Source organism: Bos javanicus, chromosome 19 (assembly GCF_032452875.1).
Source record: "Bos javanicus breed banteng chromosome 19, ARS-OSU_banteng_1.0, whole genome shotgun sequence".
NCBI lineage: Eukaryota > Metazoa > Chordata > Mammalia > Artiodactyla > Bovidae > Bos > Bos javanicus.
Genome location: NC_083886.1, coordinates 47234068 through 47250884, shown reverse-complemented (window position 1 = coordinate 47250884; position 16817 = coordinate 47234068). Strand labels below are relative to the sequence as shown.

Sequence of the window (16817 nt, the reverse complement as noted above, 5' to 3'; positions counted from 1 at the left end):
CAGGGTAAGCTACCCCCTGGGGGGTCCTCACGTGGCAGGCTTTCACAGGGCGTGGGGCTCACAGGGCAGGGGACAGGGAAGGTCTCCAGGCTGCCATTTCCCTACAGCTGGCCTCATGTTGGAGGGTCACATGGTGCGAGCAAGCACGGTGGGCAGAAGATGACAGGTGGCCGGAGATGAGGGGTGTGCTGGGGGATGTCAGGGGAGTGGGTCACGTGTAGCAAGTATTTTATTATTAAGATCTGGTTGAACAAGCTCCCAGCCTGGCACTTGGGAAAAAAGACAGGAGAGTGGCTGGAGGAAGGGCAAGAGGTCCAGGCTACCACCAGGCTGGAAGCCAGAATGCGTCACTTCCGAAGGACATCGGGAATCGCCTGAGGTCTAAATCGAGGCTGGCTAAAGGGCTCTGGGACACTCTCTTTCCTGCCCACTCTCTGGGGACACCGGGGCCCTGATGCCCAGGCGGGAGGGGTCCGAGGGACATTCACATCTTGACCTTTTTCTCCTTTGCTGGGAGAGGTCACTCTGCCCCACTCTGGACCCCTCTTAGGCATTGGTGGCTCTAAATATGTTTTCTTGAGTGAATTCTGGCCCTGACTCCAGGCAGCGCTGGCTGGAAGAGCCTTGAGCCATCTCCACCAGAGCCCCTCCCCTCTGGAGGGCTCTCCATGGTTCACACTAACCTGCATGTCACATCTCCACCCCAGCAGGGCTGGAGGAGGGCGGGGGAAGCTGCTCGGACCCCAGTCCCCAAGCCTGGAGCCCTGCAGGGGCAGAGGACCCCACAGGAGGCAGATGGGGGCCCCTGCTGCATGAGTAGCATCGGTCAGGTCGCCTCCTGGGACGCTCTCCTCATGTGCAAGAGGGAGGGCTACATCAGCCGATCCCCAGGGTGCCACCCAGCCGGGGACATGTCTCTGCTGGCAGCACCAGACAAGAGGGAGAGGATGGGGCCATGTGTTGGGGGGGTGGGGGTGGGATTTGCTGCCGCTTGCCTGGGAGCGGGAACCTTTGCCTGGCTCTCCCTCCTCTCTAAACCCCGCTCCTCGGCCCTTTTGCTCAGAGGCTGCTCGCCCATAGCAGCAGCGGGGAAATGAGGCTAAGTGGATTTTTAAAGCTCTGCTCAGCTTCCCTGACATTGGACCCAAGTCCCGGCAGAGCTGAGTCCTTGGGCAGAGCTGAAGATGCTGCTCATTCCCTCCTAATTGCTAAATGAGAGAGAAGTTAGCAGAGGGCTGAGGGCTCCATGGCTGGGGTTTCAGGGAGGCCTAGGGGGAGGCAAGGGAGCTGGGGAGTCCTATGTGTCTGCGGTGGATGGGAGGTGCCTTGGACCAGAGGCTGTTCCCAGATGTCTGCAAACAAAGGGACTTGGTGCCAGAGAATCTGGTGGGAAGGAGCATGAGGGCAGAGGAGGGGGCGTTGCCTTAAGAGAGGCAGCACACTATAGTGTTAAGAACTCGTCACCCAGACAGGGCTTCCCAGGTGGTACAGTGGTGAAGAACCCGCCTGCCAATGCAGGAGATGTAAGACACGTGAGTTCAATACTGGGATCGCAAAGATCCTCTGGAGGAGGGTATGGCAACCCACTCCAGTATTCTTGCCTGGGAAATCCCATGGACAGAGGAGCCTGCTGGGCTACAGTCCATAGGATCGCACAGAGTTGGACATGACTGTGGCGATTTAGCACAGCACCCAGATAGCCTGGGTTCAAATCCTGGCAGCACCCTTTACTAGCTCTGTGACCTCGGACGAGTCCTTCAGCCTCTCCGCTTCCTTATCTGCAAGATAGGAATGATCTTAACAAGAGTTCCTGCTCAATGGTTGAGGGGCATTTTTAGTTGACACATACAGGGTATGTGGAGCTCTACTTGGCATGTGGTGTGAGCTGTTGCTTTTATTATTATTGTCTTGGAGCTATATTTATACAACCTTACATAAGATTCAGAATATGTCACTTGTCGCTATCAAAGGAGGCACAGGTCCGGGAGGCACCCCCTTGCCTCAAGCCTCTCCTTTTGAATGCAGGTGGGGCAGGAGCCTGGAGTCCCTCCCAGGCTGGGTCATCCGGAGGGAGTAGGCTCTGGTGGGAAGTGAGGTGATCCCGCAAGAAAACAGGCCCAACAGGCAGCATGAAGTTTCCAGGGAGGATGCGACCTCCTTGTCTTTAATTGCTGAGCTGAGCAGTCCTCCTGGAGAATCACAGGAATATTGATATTTTGGAAATATTTCCCATCCCTTTGAAGATCAGATACAGCGGGAAGGAGGGCACTGGGGAGAAGGCCTAGACATCCTGGAAGCACCTCCTCAGTAAACGAATTAATTGGTGCCTAATGATTAGGTACAAATCTGGGTTCCCAGTCACCCCTGATTACGCGGTGTTTCTCATCATTGTGACAGGGGAGGCACCTGGAAAGGGGAGTCTCCTAGCCCTGCCCCCACCTCAAGGAACCATCACCTCCTCCTGCTCTTCTCCTGGGATCACAGATGGAAGAGCAAAGGAGCCAAGAGGACACTTCGGCCAAACCTCCCACACATCCTGCAGGTGGAGAAACTGAGGCCCCAGGCAGGGCCAGTTGCAGAGAGCTCCTTAACCAGTTGTGGGTGGAGTTGGGACTAGAACCCAGGACTCCTGGCTTCCACTCAAAGGCAGGGCTGACAAATCGAGGAGCGTGTGTCTAGGCACTAAAGGTGTATTCGGAGCAGGGGGTGTCAAGTTGTCCTTGGGGACAAGAGTGGGGACAGTTCATGGGGAGTGGCCAGGGCTGGCTACAAAGGTAGGTTGCACGGTAGCCACAGAGAAGGAACCACAGAAAGGCTGACTCTGAGCAAGGGTGTGACAGGGTCGGATGAGAAACTGGGGCTGGAGAGTGAGGTACCTTGAACCGGGGCAGCGGCACTGGGGATGGAAGGCAGGGAGGGTCAGACGTGAGAGTCACCCTGGAGGCGGGACTGACAGGACCTGGTGCTGTTACGAGCAGGGTTGCGGGGCTCCCTCTGGAAGTAGCCCCCCATCCCCCAACATACACCAGCCCTAATGTTGCCTCCCTCCAGGGAGCTCTGGGGCCGGGCACCCAGCCGGCTGAGTGGAGGAGCAGGAGGGCTCTGGTTTCCCAGCTCCAGTGCCACCTCCAAGCTTTGGGACCTTGGGCGATTTCCGTCTTGCTGCCTCCATTTCCTAATGGTAAAAGGGGCCCAACTAAGTTGGAGGTTGGCAGGATGAGCACCCCAAACTTTTCTTCAGGCCCTTCTGCCCTTCCTCCTACTTACATTCTCCTCACACCTCCTCCAAGCTCTCTTCTCCTCCTGGGTCCAGGGTGCGGTTGCAGACACACAAGGCTGCGTGGTCTGGCTGTTCCAGCCTCCTGACCAGTCCCAACACCTCCCCAGGGCCCTCCCCACCCCTCCTGGACTGTGGCCCCCAACCCTAGCCCCCTTAATCCAGCTGGTAAAAAAGGGGAGGGGCAGGAGAAGGAAATTGAGAGTTTTGAGCTGGACAAAGTCTTAAGAAGCTGTGTTGTCCAGCCCTCTCCATCCTCAGATGAGGGGCCAGAGGACCATAAAAGAGGGGGAAAAATGTGCTAAAGGTCACGCAATTATCTGGTATCTGAGATCACCCTCTGTCCCCTCTTTGGGCTCTAAGCTCAGGCCCACCAGACCCCAAAGGCCCACCCAGGGACCCCCCCCCCCCCGCCCCTCCCTCAGACAGGTCAGGGCCCTTGGCCTGCAGCTGTTGCTCTCTTGATAAGCAGGGGCTGTGAGTCATTGACAGGGGAGAGCAAATTAATTCTGAGGGTGACAGGTGGCATAGCAAGAAGCTGCAAAGCCTGGAGGTGGAGGCTCAGGGCCCAAGGGGAGCAGGGTGTTTATATGAGGATCAAGTATCTGAACAAGCCCTGCCCGGGTCAGTTCTCCTCTGTCCCCACCCCACTTGTGGGCCTGCCTGCAAGGGCAAGCCCCCTGCCTGTGGATCTAAAACGCTGAGTCCCCTACCTCATGGCTGGAGGACACTGGGTAGGCCTGGGAACTTCTCTGAGCAAAGTTGGGGCTACTCTGATGACCCCTGCCCTACCTCACGGCTCATGCCAACATTAACCCAGTAGGTCAACTGCAGAAGAAAGTGTCAGATAGACCTGGATGCAAATTCCAGCTTCACCTCTTACCAGCGGGTGATCTTGGGCAACTTCCCTAACCTCTCTGAACCTCGGAGGTCTTAATTATATAACATAGTTGCCTTAATTATATAACATAGTTACATGTAGCATCTTCCAGAGTATTGCTGAGTGTCCCCAGTAAACAGCAGAGTGCCCAGTAGAGCACAGAGCTGGCCTTTGGTCAATGGCAGCTGTACCCATGAATGGTATTGGTATTATTATTGTCACTGTCAGTATTGTTTTCCCCACCTCCAACAAGCCCCCAGTTCTCTGCATCCTGTCCCACCTCCCAGGAGATGGTCTGCCTTTCTCAGGCTTCCTTACTTGTGGTATTGTAGCGGACGCCGTAGAAATAAGCAGGACAAGGTCGAACTACCAGCTGCCCTGCAGGACTCTGGGGCCAGCAGGTACCAATAAGGTCCACGGAAGCATTGCACTGCAGTCCTGGAGGCAGAGATGGCTGGTGAGACAGAGCAACATCCCCACTCCAGTGTCCCCCCAGCTGGTCCACATTCACACACCAACTGAGGACAAGACAGCAATGACCCCAGTGCGGAGATGAGCTCTTTTTCTGCAGAGGAGATACCAAGGGAAGGATCTGAACTTGATCCTATGGCACTAGGGAGCCTATGTGGGTTCCAGAGCAGAGGAGGAACAGGGACACTGGGGTGGTGTTAAAGCTGAGGTCCTGGCTGGCATTTAGAGGAAGACTGGACATGCTCCAGGTCCCCTGCTCTGTAGTCTGAGGACACTTCTCTTGGCCCTGCACTTGGTGTAGACTGGAGCGCTCAGAATTCACAGCCTGGAACAGCTTGGAAGAAACCCAGCCGATCCCTGACTCAGTCCCCTCACACACCTCTAGAACCAAACCCCATCTGCTCTGAACCTGTAGGAACCAGTTGAAAGAAGTTGGCCCACCTTCCAGCTCACCTGATAACCACAATCACTGAACATTTGTGTTCTAATCTATGCTAGGAAAGGACTGGCTGAGAGGGATCATGGAGAAAAAAGGGAGAGAGACACTATGTGGGGAATTACTGAACTAGTAATTTGGAGCCCAGGCTTCAGACTGGGCTCTGCTACTCATCTGCTGTGTGAGCACAGGCAAATCACTTGCCGCCTCTGGGCCTGAGTGTCTGTATCAATAATGATGTAGTTGGGTCTGATCAGAAATTCTTAATCTCAGTCCACTGGAAATTTTACAGGTTCTTACAGACTTTGAAATTTAATGAAAAATTTGTTCTATACATGCATTTTAATTGGGAAAGGGACCATGGCTTTCATTAGATTCTCAAAGGGAGTCTGTGACTCAAAAAAGGGTATAAGCAACTGGACTAGAAAGCGGATGTCAAAATCCCCTTCCAAATGTTTGCCCTTAATTGGAAATTAAGAGCTTTTGGAGTCGTGTGTGTGTGTGCACAGGCACAGTGGAGCAGAGTTGAAGTCACAGTAACACTTCTGGAGGGCAGGGGGCTTTTGGTCTCCAACAGGTGGGGGCTGGGCTGAGGACAGTCCTGGCCCCTCTCCCGATGCTGCCCCTTCTTTCTCCCCTTTCCAGGCCCCTCTCCTCTCAAGGCTGTCACACCAGTCCTATGGAGGCCCAGTGTGTCCGTCACGATGGGAGTGGGTTAATAACTCAAGACTGGCCCTAGAATGTACAGACAAGCCGGGGAGAGCCATGAACCAATGAAGGGCAGCATCATCAGTGCAGGGCATCAGCAGCTGCCAAGCCCTACAGGGGTCTGCCTGCCATCCCCTCCCAGCCAAGCCTGTAACCAGTCTCTCAGGAAACAGCACTGGGTAGACTGGCGTCCCTTCCCTGCTGAACGCAACACAAGTGCTGAGTGACCCTTGTACCAAATGCTGGTTTTTCTTTCTAATCAAAGCTATTCATAGGGTGTGCGGGCAAGTCCAGGCTCAAGGGACAGAGGCCTCGAGGCCAAGTGTTTTAACTGAAAGAGAAAGAAATTGGAATTGGGGCTTGACACAAGGAGACGACGACTAGCCAGGCGGGGGAGTTGGGTCAAGCCCTGGCGCTGTGCCACCATGGCGCCTCCATGAATGGCACCACAGAGAGGTGCTGGGGGTAGGGGAGTGAGGAAAGCAGGTTGAGATTTTAATCTGCCTTGGGTCCCGCGGATAGAGCTGAGCCCGGAGAAGGGGAGAAGCCGCAGGTGTGTGGCTGTGGGGAGGGAGGGATAACATTATGGACCGTGCTGTTTTTTCAAAGCCCTTCTTTGTGTATTTTGTTTGCTTCTCATCCACCCTGCAATGCCATTATTCCCCCTAAAAACTTACAGATTTGTTATTCCCTTTTTACAGATGGGAAAACTGAGGCCCAGGGAAGTTAAGTGACTTGCCCAAGGCCATAAGCCAATGAATGAAAGAACCAAGCCTCTTCACCAGGTGCTTTGGACTCTAAATCGAGTACTCTATTATAACCACATTGCATGCCAATCTGGGGGGTGGGACAATCAAGGAGGCAATAGGGAAAGCAGCAGTATTTACTGAGAGCTGATTGAGTGCCAGGCAACTGCCAAGTGCTTTGTATCTTCCTATATATCTACATGGGCTTCCCTGGTGGCTCAGACGGTAAAGAATCTGCCTGCAATGCAGAAGACCTGGATTCAATCCCTGGGTTGGAAAGATCCCTGGAGAAAGGAATAAGACTACCTACTCCAGTATTCTCGCCTGGAGAATTTCATGGACAGAAGAGCCTGGTGGGCTACAGTCCATGGGGTTGCAAAGAGTCTGACACCACTGAGCGACTAACACTTTGACTTTTCGTATATCTACATCTGACTGAATAACCTTCCTCAATAGATGGTTCATTCACTCACACATTCACAGTTTAGGCTCTAGCGGCACCTGGGACTTGCCTAAGGCACACTATCAGTGTAGCTTCTCTACCTCCCCACCCTTTCTCTCTCCTGCCCTGGACAGTTCCCCAGCACCCCTTCAACACAGGCAGGTCACCACTGGGCACCAGCCACAGCCAAGACCAGCCCAGAGCCAAGGCAGAAACCCACTGCTCAGCTGATGGCCCTCCTGGTCTCCAGGACCAGGTCTCAGCCAGTGATCAGAGGCCTGACCCCTCCCACAGTTAGTCGGGGATATGCGAGTGGGAGGGGCCAAGGGAGAAGCCTTTTGCCCCTAGTCTGTGGTACAGATTAGGATTCCATAGCACCTAATATGGGCCTCACACCATCTGCCAACGTGGGTGCTCATTCTCCCCATTTTACAGATAAGAAAACTGACGCCCAGCTAATTGTTTATCCTTAGTCACACAGACACTAAGAGGCAGAAGTGGGTTTTCACGCCTGCCCTGGGCTCTTCCCACTGCACCACAGCGGTGCCCAGTCTGAGCAATTGGCCCTCACGGCATTTGGTTGGGCCCGTCCCTGTGCCCTGGGTTCCTCCGCGGTCTCCCTCCCTCCCTCATCCTGTGAAGCTCACAAAAGGCTGCACGGAGCTGGCATGGGGGGAACATTGCAGCAGACGTGACCTTTACACGTTACATTAACAGCCCAGAAAATCCTGCAGGGAATGAATGTCTGTGTGCGAGACGGGGAGAAAGGGAGACAGGCAGCGAGAATGAAGAAGAGAAACCAAATGCAAGGGGCCAGGAGACGATGTTGCCCCTACCTCCGGAATAAAAGGCCGGCTAGCTGGCCTGGGGTCCGGGCGGGGGTGGGGGTGAGGGTTGGGTGGGCAGGGTCTGAGGGAAGGAGGAGCCAAGAAGGGGTGTGGCCAGAAGCACAGGGCCAATCAGGAGCGGCGACCAGCTCTGACTCCCAAATACAGGCTAGAAAGTTCAAAGTCCCGGTTGGCCCCTAGATTTTAGGGAGCGGATGGATGGAGACCGGAGAGGTAGAGAGCGAAAAGAGGAAGGAAGGAAAAGAGCTGCAACCTCTGAAGGGGAAGGGTGCGCAGGATTTGAGGGGCTGGGGGAAAAACCTTTGTCGAACACCGCTTCCCTTGTGGCTCAGCTGATAAGGAATCCGCCTGCAATGCGGGAGACGTGGGTTCGATCCCTGGGTGTGGGAAGATCCCCTGGAGAAGGGCAATGTGAAAGGCACTGATGAAATTCATGCCACCTATTCAATTCACTTCATCACTTTGAGAAGAATAGAGCGTGGGGTGGGAGGGAAGCGGGGGAAAAAGGAGGAGAGAGAGGGTGAGAGAGGACATAGGAGACAAGATCTGAGAATAAAACAGGGAGAAGCGGACAGAAAGCCAGGAGAACAAGATACAGAGAACAATAATTTCAGAGGGGTGCGGGTGGGGAAGACCTGGATCTTCTAGTTGGGAAGGGGAGAAGGAAGGAAAGGAAGCCCTGGTGTCAGTCAGCATGGGGGTTGTAAGGACCTGGAGGTCAGGGCTGTTGGACTGTGATTACTGGAACAATATCCTTTCCCTACAGGTCCCACTGGACTTTGCTCGTAGCTCAGATGGTAAAGAATCTGCTTGCTGTGCAGGAGACCCAGGTTCAATCCCTGGGTCAGGCAGCTATTCACCCCAGTATTCTTGCATGGAGAATTACATGGACAGAGGAGCCTGGCAGGGTTACAGTCCATGGGGCCCCAAAGAGTCGGACATGACAGAGACTTCAGTAAGCACAGGTCCCAATGGTACAAATGCCCAATCTCTCCTGCACTCCTGGGGGATATTTTCCCACTTTAATATCATAGTTCTGGGGGTGAGAAACAGTTTGGACCAGAGTAAACCAGCCTTGCAAATAGCCAAGCAGAATTACCAGTCAGCAGCATGAAGCCTGAGTTACTTTTAGGAGCCAACTCCTCCCCACTTCAACCCATCCCATGGAGCCCCTCCTGGTCCATAAGGTAATGGATGTGGAGGAATAAAGACTTTACTCTTTATTCACAAGTTTCTCCTGACCGCCTAAGAAACACTGTAGGAGCTGGGGATACAGTGCCTGTTCAAGGAGCTAGGATACAGTAATGAATAAAATAAATACCCTTCCATCAGTCTACAGGGTTGGAGGGTGGGATTGTGTGTGCATACAGACATAAAGTGGGGCTTCTCTCGTGGCTCATGGTAAAGAATCTGCCTGCCAATGCAGGAGACCTGGGTTCGATTCCTGGGTCGGGAAGATTCCCTGGAGAAGGAAATGGCTACCCACTCCAGTATTCTTGCCTGGGAAATGCCATGGACAGAGGAGCCTGGCAGGCTGTAGTCCCTGGGGTCCCAAAGAGTCAGACATGACTTAGGGACTAAACAACAACAACAACAATAGACATGAACAGATAAAGACTGACAGGAGGGGAGTTCCCCGGTGGTCTAGTGGTTAGGATTCAATACTTCCACTGCTGTGCCCAGGGTTCAGTCCCTGGTCAGGCGACTGAGATCCCACAAGAGTTCCCACAAGCCAAGCAGCAAAAAAAAAAAAAAAAGAGAGAGAGAGAGAGACTGAGAGCTATTTTGATTTGGTCCTAACATTAAGCAGGGACCCAACAGAAGTGAGAGAGGGAACTCTGTGCATAGCTGGGGAGTGGGCAGAGAGTGTTCTAGGAAGAGGGACCAGCAAGTCCCTGAGGCAGGTGTGTGCTCAGCGTATCTGAGGTGTTAACACTCCTGTCACGTGGTGGCTCACCTCCTCACTCATGGGGAACCTAGATCCCTCAGAGTTTTTTCTGGGGACAGGGGAGTGGGGCCAGGTAGTGCATGAAACTGGTCCTGCATCTTCCTCCTTCCCCACACATGCCCAGAGCAGACATGGGGGCGTGGGGGCCCGTGGTCAGCCTGCCCCAGATCCCTGCGGATGGAGGGAAGAGGAGAGAGGAACAGCATGAAACACTCCCACCTGCTTCTGAAAACTCCTGCTGAGTCAGAGTCCTAGGGGAACTGCTCTAATGAATAAATAAGAACCCTTTGAAGGCGGCCTATTTAAAATTGTGTGCAACTGGGCACTGGGCTCTTCCCCTAGATGGATCATATAGTTCCCTTTCCATTGTGTTCAGGAGCCAAATGTGCTCAGCAGACCTTTTTCCATGGTAGATAACTTCCGAGGAAGACTGGAACCTGGTTCCTGTCTCTAGTTATGTCGAGTCTCCCACTGGGGGCTTCTGAATGAGCCGGTTAGGTGGGCGCTTGGCAGGAGCCCTGTAGCTGGGAAGCCCAGCCCCCTGTTTGGTTTAAGCCCAGGAGAGGAGCTCAGCCAAGGCCGCCCAGAGGGGTCAGCAGGTGGCCCAAGGGCAATCTCTGAAACACACGTGCTTGCCCTTTCTGGGAAGCTGCTGCTAGGATGAACGGGCAAGGGCTCTGCCTGGGTCACCTGGGAGGGAGAAGCCGGGCCTAGAGTCTTTGGTCTTTGCTCAGCCATCTTGCCATTGGGCTGTGACCTCCTCGACTGGGCAGAATAGAAAGATGCCTTTGTATGGCGTGTGATTCCTCAGGACATGTGTGTGGGAGCCTCCTACCCTGTCGGCTCTTCATTTTTGCATTTCTGGCACCCAGTACAGCGTCAGGAACATAGCAGGGCCTAAGGAAGACTGGGGGCTGTGTATAAACCCAGTATAGGTATGGGACACTGCAGGAGTGACTCTGTACCCCAGATGACTGACCAGCAGGCCCTGGATACCATGCCTCTCTGGGTGACCACATACACAGTGGTGAAAATGTCCAGAATCAGGCCCATCTGATTCAAATCTTAGGGCTAGTGCTTAGTAACTGTGTGTGCTCGGGCAAGTTACTTAACCTCTCTGAGCTGTAGGTTCCTAGTCTGTAAGATGATGATAAAAATACTTGCTAACAATATTGTTGTGATGATTGAATGAAAGTACTTAGAATGGAGTCTGACATATAATAGCCACTAAGTATATCTTTGTTGTTGTTTTGTTTAGTTGCTCAGTCGTGTCCAGCTCTTTGGGACACCACGGACTATAGCCTGCCAGGCTCCTCTGTCCATGAGATTTCCCAGGCAAGAATACTGGAGTGGGTTGCCATTTCCTTCTCTAGGGGATCTTCCTGACCCAGGGATCGAACCCAAGTCTCCTGCATTGGCAGGTGGACTCTTTACCACTAAGCTGCCAGGGAAGCCCAAGAAAATATTAGTTATCATTATTTACTATTATCACTCATGACCTTCAGACAGGGGATTACCCTGGGTCCTTGTCAGCAATATGATTTCCATGTGTTTCTGATGTTCACTGGTCAATAATTCTATTACTTTCTGGCATCATCATATTCATACCATTATTTTATACGTTTCCAAGTCTGTGGTCTGCCACATAATGGAGCCTTAACCCTGGGGACGCACTTTCTCCCTGCTCCTGGCATGTGAGAGGCCCCCCAAAGGCCCCAGCTCAATGCCAGCCACCCCAGGCCAGACGCCCATCCATCTGTCTCAGTCCCTCCACCCCACCCTCACCATCTGTCTCTACCAGTGCCCGTCGGTCTGGGTAGGTCTTAGCGCTGGAAGACAAATAGCCTGTTTTCAGAGGCTGCTGTGGAGGGTGATGGACTGCGTGCCCTGAAGCCAGGCAGATTGGGCTGGGGGCAGGGACATGGGGTACAAATCATCAGGGAATGGATGGCATTCATCACGCCCCGCTGCCTCCGAGGACTGATGACTCCGTCATGGGCTCAGGAATGTCACTGTGCAGGAGCACACCAGGCAAGTTAAAGGAGACTGACCTGCCCCCCCCCTCCCCCCGACATCAGTGCACAGGGCCTGGGGCATGGAGGGGCTCCATCTCAGGCCAGGCCTCTGAGTAGGTCTCCTCCCTCCCAGGCTTTCTCCTCTACAGCTCCAGACTCTTGCTCCAGATCTTTCCCATTCCTCAGCCAACTTTGCAGCCAGATGTTCTGGGCTGTCAGTATCTCCCCAGGCTTCCTGCCCTTCCTGTCTCACCCCTTCCCTGTTCTTCCACCAAACCCACCTGCTGTTCCTTGGTCAACTCTAGCTTCGACTCAGAGCACTGGCTCTTTTCTGCCAGTCTCTGCTCAGAATCTCTCAGAGACTCGCTTTGAAACTTCCTCCTTCAGGAAGCCTTCCTGGATTCACATCACCCCTGATCTAACCTCCCTGCTGCCTCCACTGTAGTGAGCAGCTCATGGCTAGTGTCTGCCTCTCATTCCAGCTACAAGGTGAGCACTTTTAAAATCCTGCTCTTACCAACAATAATCAATAATACTCAGTAGTGGTATGGCACTCTACAGTTTATGAAATATCGCCATTAAATGTAGTGCCTTTAATTGCAATGTATCCTTAAGGCAGTTATCAGCCATATTACTCTTCAATTACAGAGTGAGGCTCAAGGAACTCAAGGGCATGCTCATCCCTGAAGTCAAGTCTACCAGCGGGGACCCCTAGGGCAGACAGAACAAGACTGAGCGCCACTATGAGCACGGGAACACAGTCAGTGCTCCAGGTCCCATTCCTCCCCTACCTCCTCCCCCCGCCAGTAGGGAGGGAACAGTAGGCCAGGGGGCAGCTGCTCGGCACTGTGGAGTCCTCCTCTCCCCGCAGGCCCAGAATCAGAAACTCCCTGCATTCCTGTAGCACACGGTGGCCGTTTCTCCACCAGCATGCGTCTTGTGCTCCTCCTCACGGCACATGTGTTTATGGACTTGACCCCCAGACCAGACGGTCAGCCCCTCTTTGTTCTGCCAGGGAACATGGGTCCTGGCACACAGTAGGTGCTCAGTTAATCAACTAATTAACTCAAACAGAGAGACCTGCAGAGAAAAAGGAATTACCAAAGAAGAGTCCCTCAAAGACCCTTAGGTACCCCTCTCCATCTTCACTGGGCAACAGCATCGTCAGACCCTAGTTAAAGGGGTCAGGATGAGGGTTCAGGGACCGCACTCCAGATTAGAAAATGCGTGGCCCCAGAGCCCACAAACCTAATTCTCCCATCTCAGTTTCCTCATGAGTATAAATTGTTGTTTAGTCGCTAAGTCATGTCTGACCCTTTGCAACCCCATGGACTGCAGCACGCCGGTCTCCTCTGTCCTCCACTATCTCCCGGAGTCTGCTCAAACTCATGTCCATTGAGTCTGTGATGCTATCCAACCATCTCATTTTCTGCCGTCCCCTTCTCCTTTTGCCTCTAATTTTTCCCAGTGTCAGGGCCTTTTCCAGTGATTTGGCTCTTTGCATGAGGTGGCCAAAGTATTGCATCGTAAACTCTTGTGAGGATGAAATAGGATTATTATACAAAAGCACTTTGTAAATGGTGAAATCATACAAGTCTTAGTAACATTTACAGTCCTTTCTGTTGAGGAGGGGTAGAGCACGGGGCTAAGGGACATACGTGGAAGCCAGGCTGCCTGGGCTCAAGTCAGCACTTACTACTTCTGCTCCAGGCCTCAGTTTCCTTATGTGTAAAAGGGATATACCCGCTACTGCCTCAGGAGGTCATTGTGAAAACTGGGTTAATACACAGACAGTCTCGACTTAACGATGGTTCTACTTAATGATTTTTTGACTTTACGATGGCTTGAAAGCAATAGGCATTCAGCACAAACAACACTTCTAATTTTGAAGTTTGACCTTTTCCCAGGCTAGTCATGTGGTACAATCCTCTCTCCTGATGCTGGGCAGTGGCAGCAGCCACAGTCCCCAAACAGTCATGCGATTATGAGAAGAAACAACTGTCAATGCACTTACAACCACTCTGTACCCACACAGCCATTCTGGTTTTCACTTTAGTATGCCATAAATGACATACGATACTTTAATTAAAAAAAAAAAAAAAGGCTTTGCGTCAGATGGTTTTGCTCAACTGTAGCTAATGTAAGTATTCTGAGCGTGTCAAAGTAGACAAGTCTAAGCTACGCCTAGGTTATGTGTATTCAATGCATTCTTGGCTTATGATATTTTCCATTTACAATGGGTTTACCTGGACGTTTCCCCATCGCGAGTCAAGGAAGATCTGTTCTCAAACACCTCGGATGGTGCCCTGCACAAAGCTGTTGTTATTTAGTCACTTGTCTGACTCTTCATGACCCCTGGACTACAGACTTCGCTGTCCCTCACCATCTCCTGGAGTTTGCTCAAACTCATGTCCATTAAATCAGTGATACCATCCAGCCATCCAGCCATAGTTAGCACCCTGCATATTCTGCTCCAGGCATTTTTAGCAGCAGAACAGCAGACTCTCTTTCTCACTGATGCCTGAGTCATAGCCCAGCCTTCCGCTCTGTTGATTCTCACAGCAGCAAGGGCTGGGGTGTCTTACCCTGTTTTCCAGCCCAGAGCCAGGAGATAACACCTGGGCACACTTGCCCCAAGCCCCTCTGTCACCTAATCGCAGTTCTTTCCCACCACTCCTACTTAACACGGCACTCTGTGGACAAATGATGGATTGCTTGGAGCCCCAGAGAGGAAATCCCTCCACTATCCCTGCCTTCTCGCCAGCCGTGTGTAGGTGTTGGAGCCCTGGGGGAGATGGGTGGTGGGGCTCTGGGGACCTGGAACCTTGCAGGAGGCAGATGGGCATGCTCACCAGAGACGTTGCTGGCCACGGACAAGCTCTCGCAATGCTGGTCCTGGAGGGAGGCAGAGATGGAGTTCAGCCCCAGGAGGAGAAGGGCCTGTGGGCACAGGAGGCGAGGGAGTCGGTTAGACTGTGCCAGGAGCAGTCTGGACTGCAACTTCCTGCCGCTTCTAGTCTCCTTTCCTCCTCCGTACAGTCTTATCCAGACACACCTCCTTCTCCCACCAACCCAGCCTCCCTGCCCTCCTGCCCTGTGTCCTTCTTGCCTACAACATCTGGGGCTGCCCTGCTCTAAGAGGAACCTGAAAAGAAGGCAGGTGACAGCGGGAGCCCAGGTTCCCAGGACAGAGGTGAACTCTCCCTGAGGACAGGGAGGCTCTGCCTGATAAAGCCACCTCCATTCTCATGGGATCACAAGGATGGCCCAGCTGTGTCCCAACACACACCCACACTCAGACATACAGACACACAGACACACACACATCCTCCCACCTGCCCCCTGAGCACCCCTCCTCTCCCCTGGGCTCACAGAAGACCCCCAATAGTGAGCCTACCTCCCTGCCTCACTCCCTCCCCAACTGCAGGAGCTCAGGGCCCGTGGTTTAATGAGCTGCCTCACCGGCCCTCATCCCTGTCCAGCTAATTAGTGGTCACTGCAAATTGTGCCTGAACCATCTACCAAGTCCTTTTACATCCACGATGATACTTCATTTTCTGTGGGGCAGGTGTGGCTGTCCCTGACGAGGAAGCTGAGGCCCCGAGAGGTGAAGGGATAAATCTGTCTGGAAAGATGGCTGCCTTATTCCCGGGACAACCTTTGCCTCTTACATCCCTGGGGACTCTGTATCACTCCGATTCCAAAATTTCGGCCTACTTGGGGACAGTAGCATGGGCTCCATGGAGGGCTGACCCTTCTTCAACTAACACCCCCACACAATCACTGTGCTCCCTCCCTTGAGGTCAACACCCTCCCTGTGGATTTAGAGTCAAGAGACCTGGCGTCCAGCCCCAGTTCCACTGTGTTGCCATGGGCAAGTCACTTGACCTCTCTGTGCCTCAGTTTCCTCACCTGTAAGACTGGCATAATAGCCTCCCCATCTCCCCAGGCTTACAGGATGCAGGGTATGTAGGAGTCCTTTGTAAGCAGCACAGCTTGCTCCAAGAGGGCAGGGATTTTGTTTTATTCATTGCATTTAAATTTGCTGAATACGTTAATGGGTTACATTATGTTTCAGGTCTACAACCTGAAATAGGTCACGTTGATTGATTTGAACTTGGTGATTCTCATTTAGTCAAGGGTTGGAGGCTAGACGATTGTTTCCCTAGAGATTTGATTTGTGAAGGGCTAAGAAGCATCTGGGGGTTTGGGGTAGGGAAGGATGGAAATCAGACCCTCCTCCCAGTTGTCAGGACATGGGAGCCTGGTGACCTGCAGAGCTCTGTCTCCCTGACCTCACGGGAGACTCCTCTCCACATCAACACCCCTGCTCCCTGCTCTTTATTCCTGGGGTCTCCCCTCCCTGGGACTCTCTCTTACCTCCCTCCACCCTCCATGGGGTCTCGGCCCCAGCCCATTTGCAAACAGTTCTGCAAAATTCACTGCAGAACTATTAGGGGAAACAGTGACCAAAACCTCCAGCCCTGTCCAGGCAAGACAGTAAGCACTCACATGAGTTATCTTACAACAGGAGGTCCTGAGAAGGAACTCAGAACTCACAAGTGACCACCAACCAGAAGAATTCAAGAAAATCAAAAGGAGACAGAAGACAGATGCCAGTCCATATGTCCTACCAACATCCCAGAATTCTTCTTGCTGGAATCCATCGTGGTTGAGCAATGTGTGTGCCACCAGCAAGGACCCTGAGTCAGATGGATTGGCCCCAGACAACCTGGAAACTAACCCCATCACCATAAAATCTGGGACTGCAAGCCATGTGGCAGAGCAGTTCTCCTGGGTTCCCTTACCCTGCTGCTCTCTGCCTGGGTGCCCCTTCCCAATAAAGTCTCTTGCTTTTTCAGTACATGTGTGTCCTTGGACAATTCATTCCCAAGTGTTAGAAAAGAACCCACTCTTGGGCCCTGGAAGGAGTCCCCCTTCCTGCAATAGGACTTCAGACAGAGACTCATAGATCTGGAAGTAGCCTAAGCCATGTCAGAGGAAAATGGGATTGGGAGAGAGGTAGGGGCTTGTCCGAGTCCCACA

The 16817-nt window shown here is 52.9% G+C and overlaps 1 protein-coding gene across 1 annotated transcript in view; it reads right to left on the bottom strand.

Moving 5' to 3' along the window:
* The window catches only part of CRHR1 (corticotropin releasing hormone receptor 1), a 54589-nt gene that overhangs the window by 14154 nt on the left and 23618 nt on the right, over positions 1-16817 (bottom strand). Inside the window, exons 2-3 of the mRNA XM_061392201.1 lie at positions 14624-14711; positions 4476-4595 (exon numbers count right to left, since the gene is read on the bottom strand). Of these exons, the coding sequence (XP_061248185.1) occupies positions 4476-4595; positions 14624-14711 (208 nt within the window). The remainder of the gene's footprint in view (positions 1-4475; positions 4596-14623; positions 14712-16817) is intronic.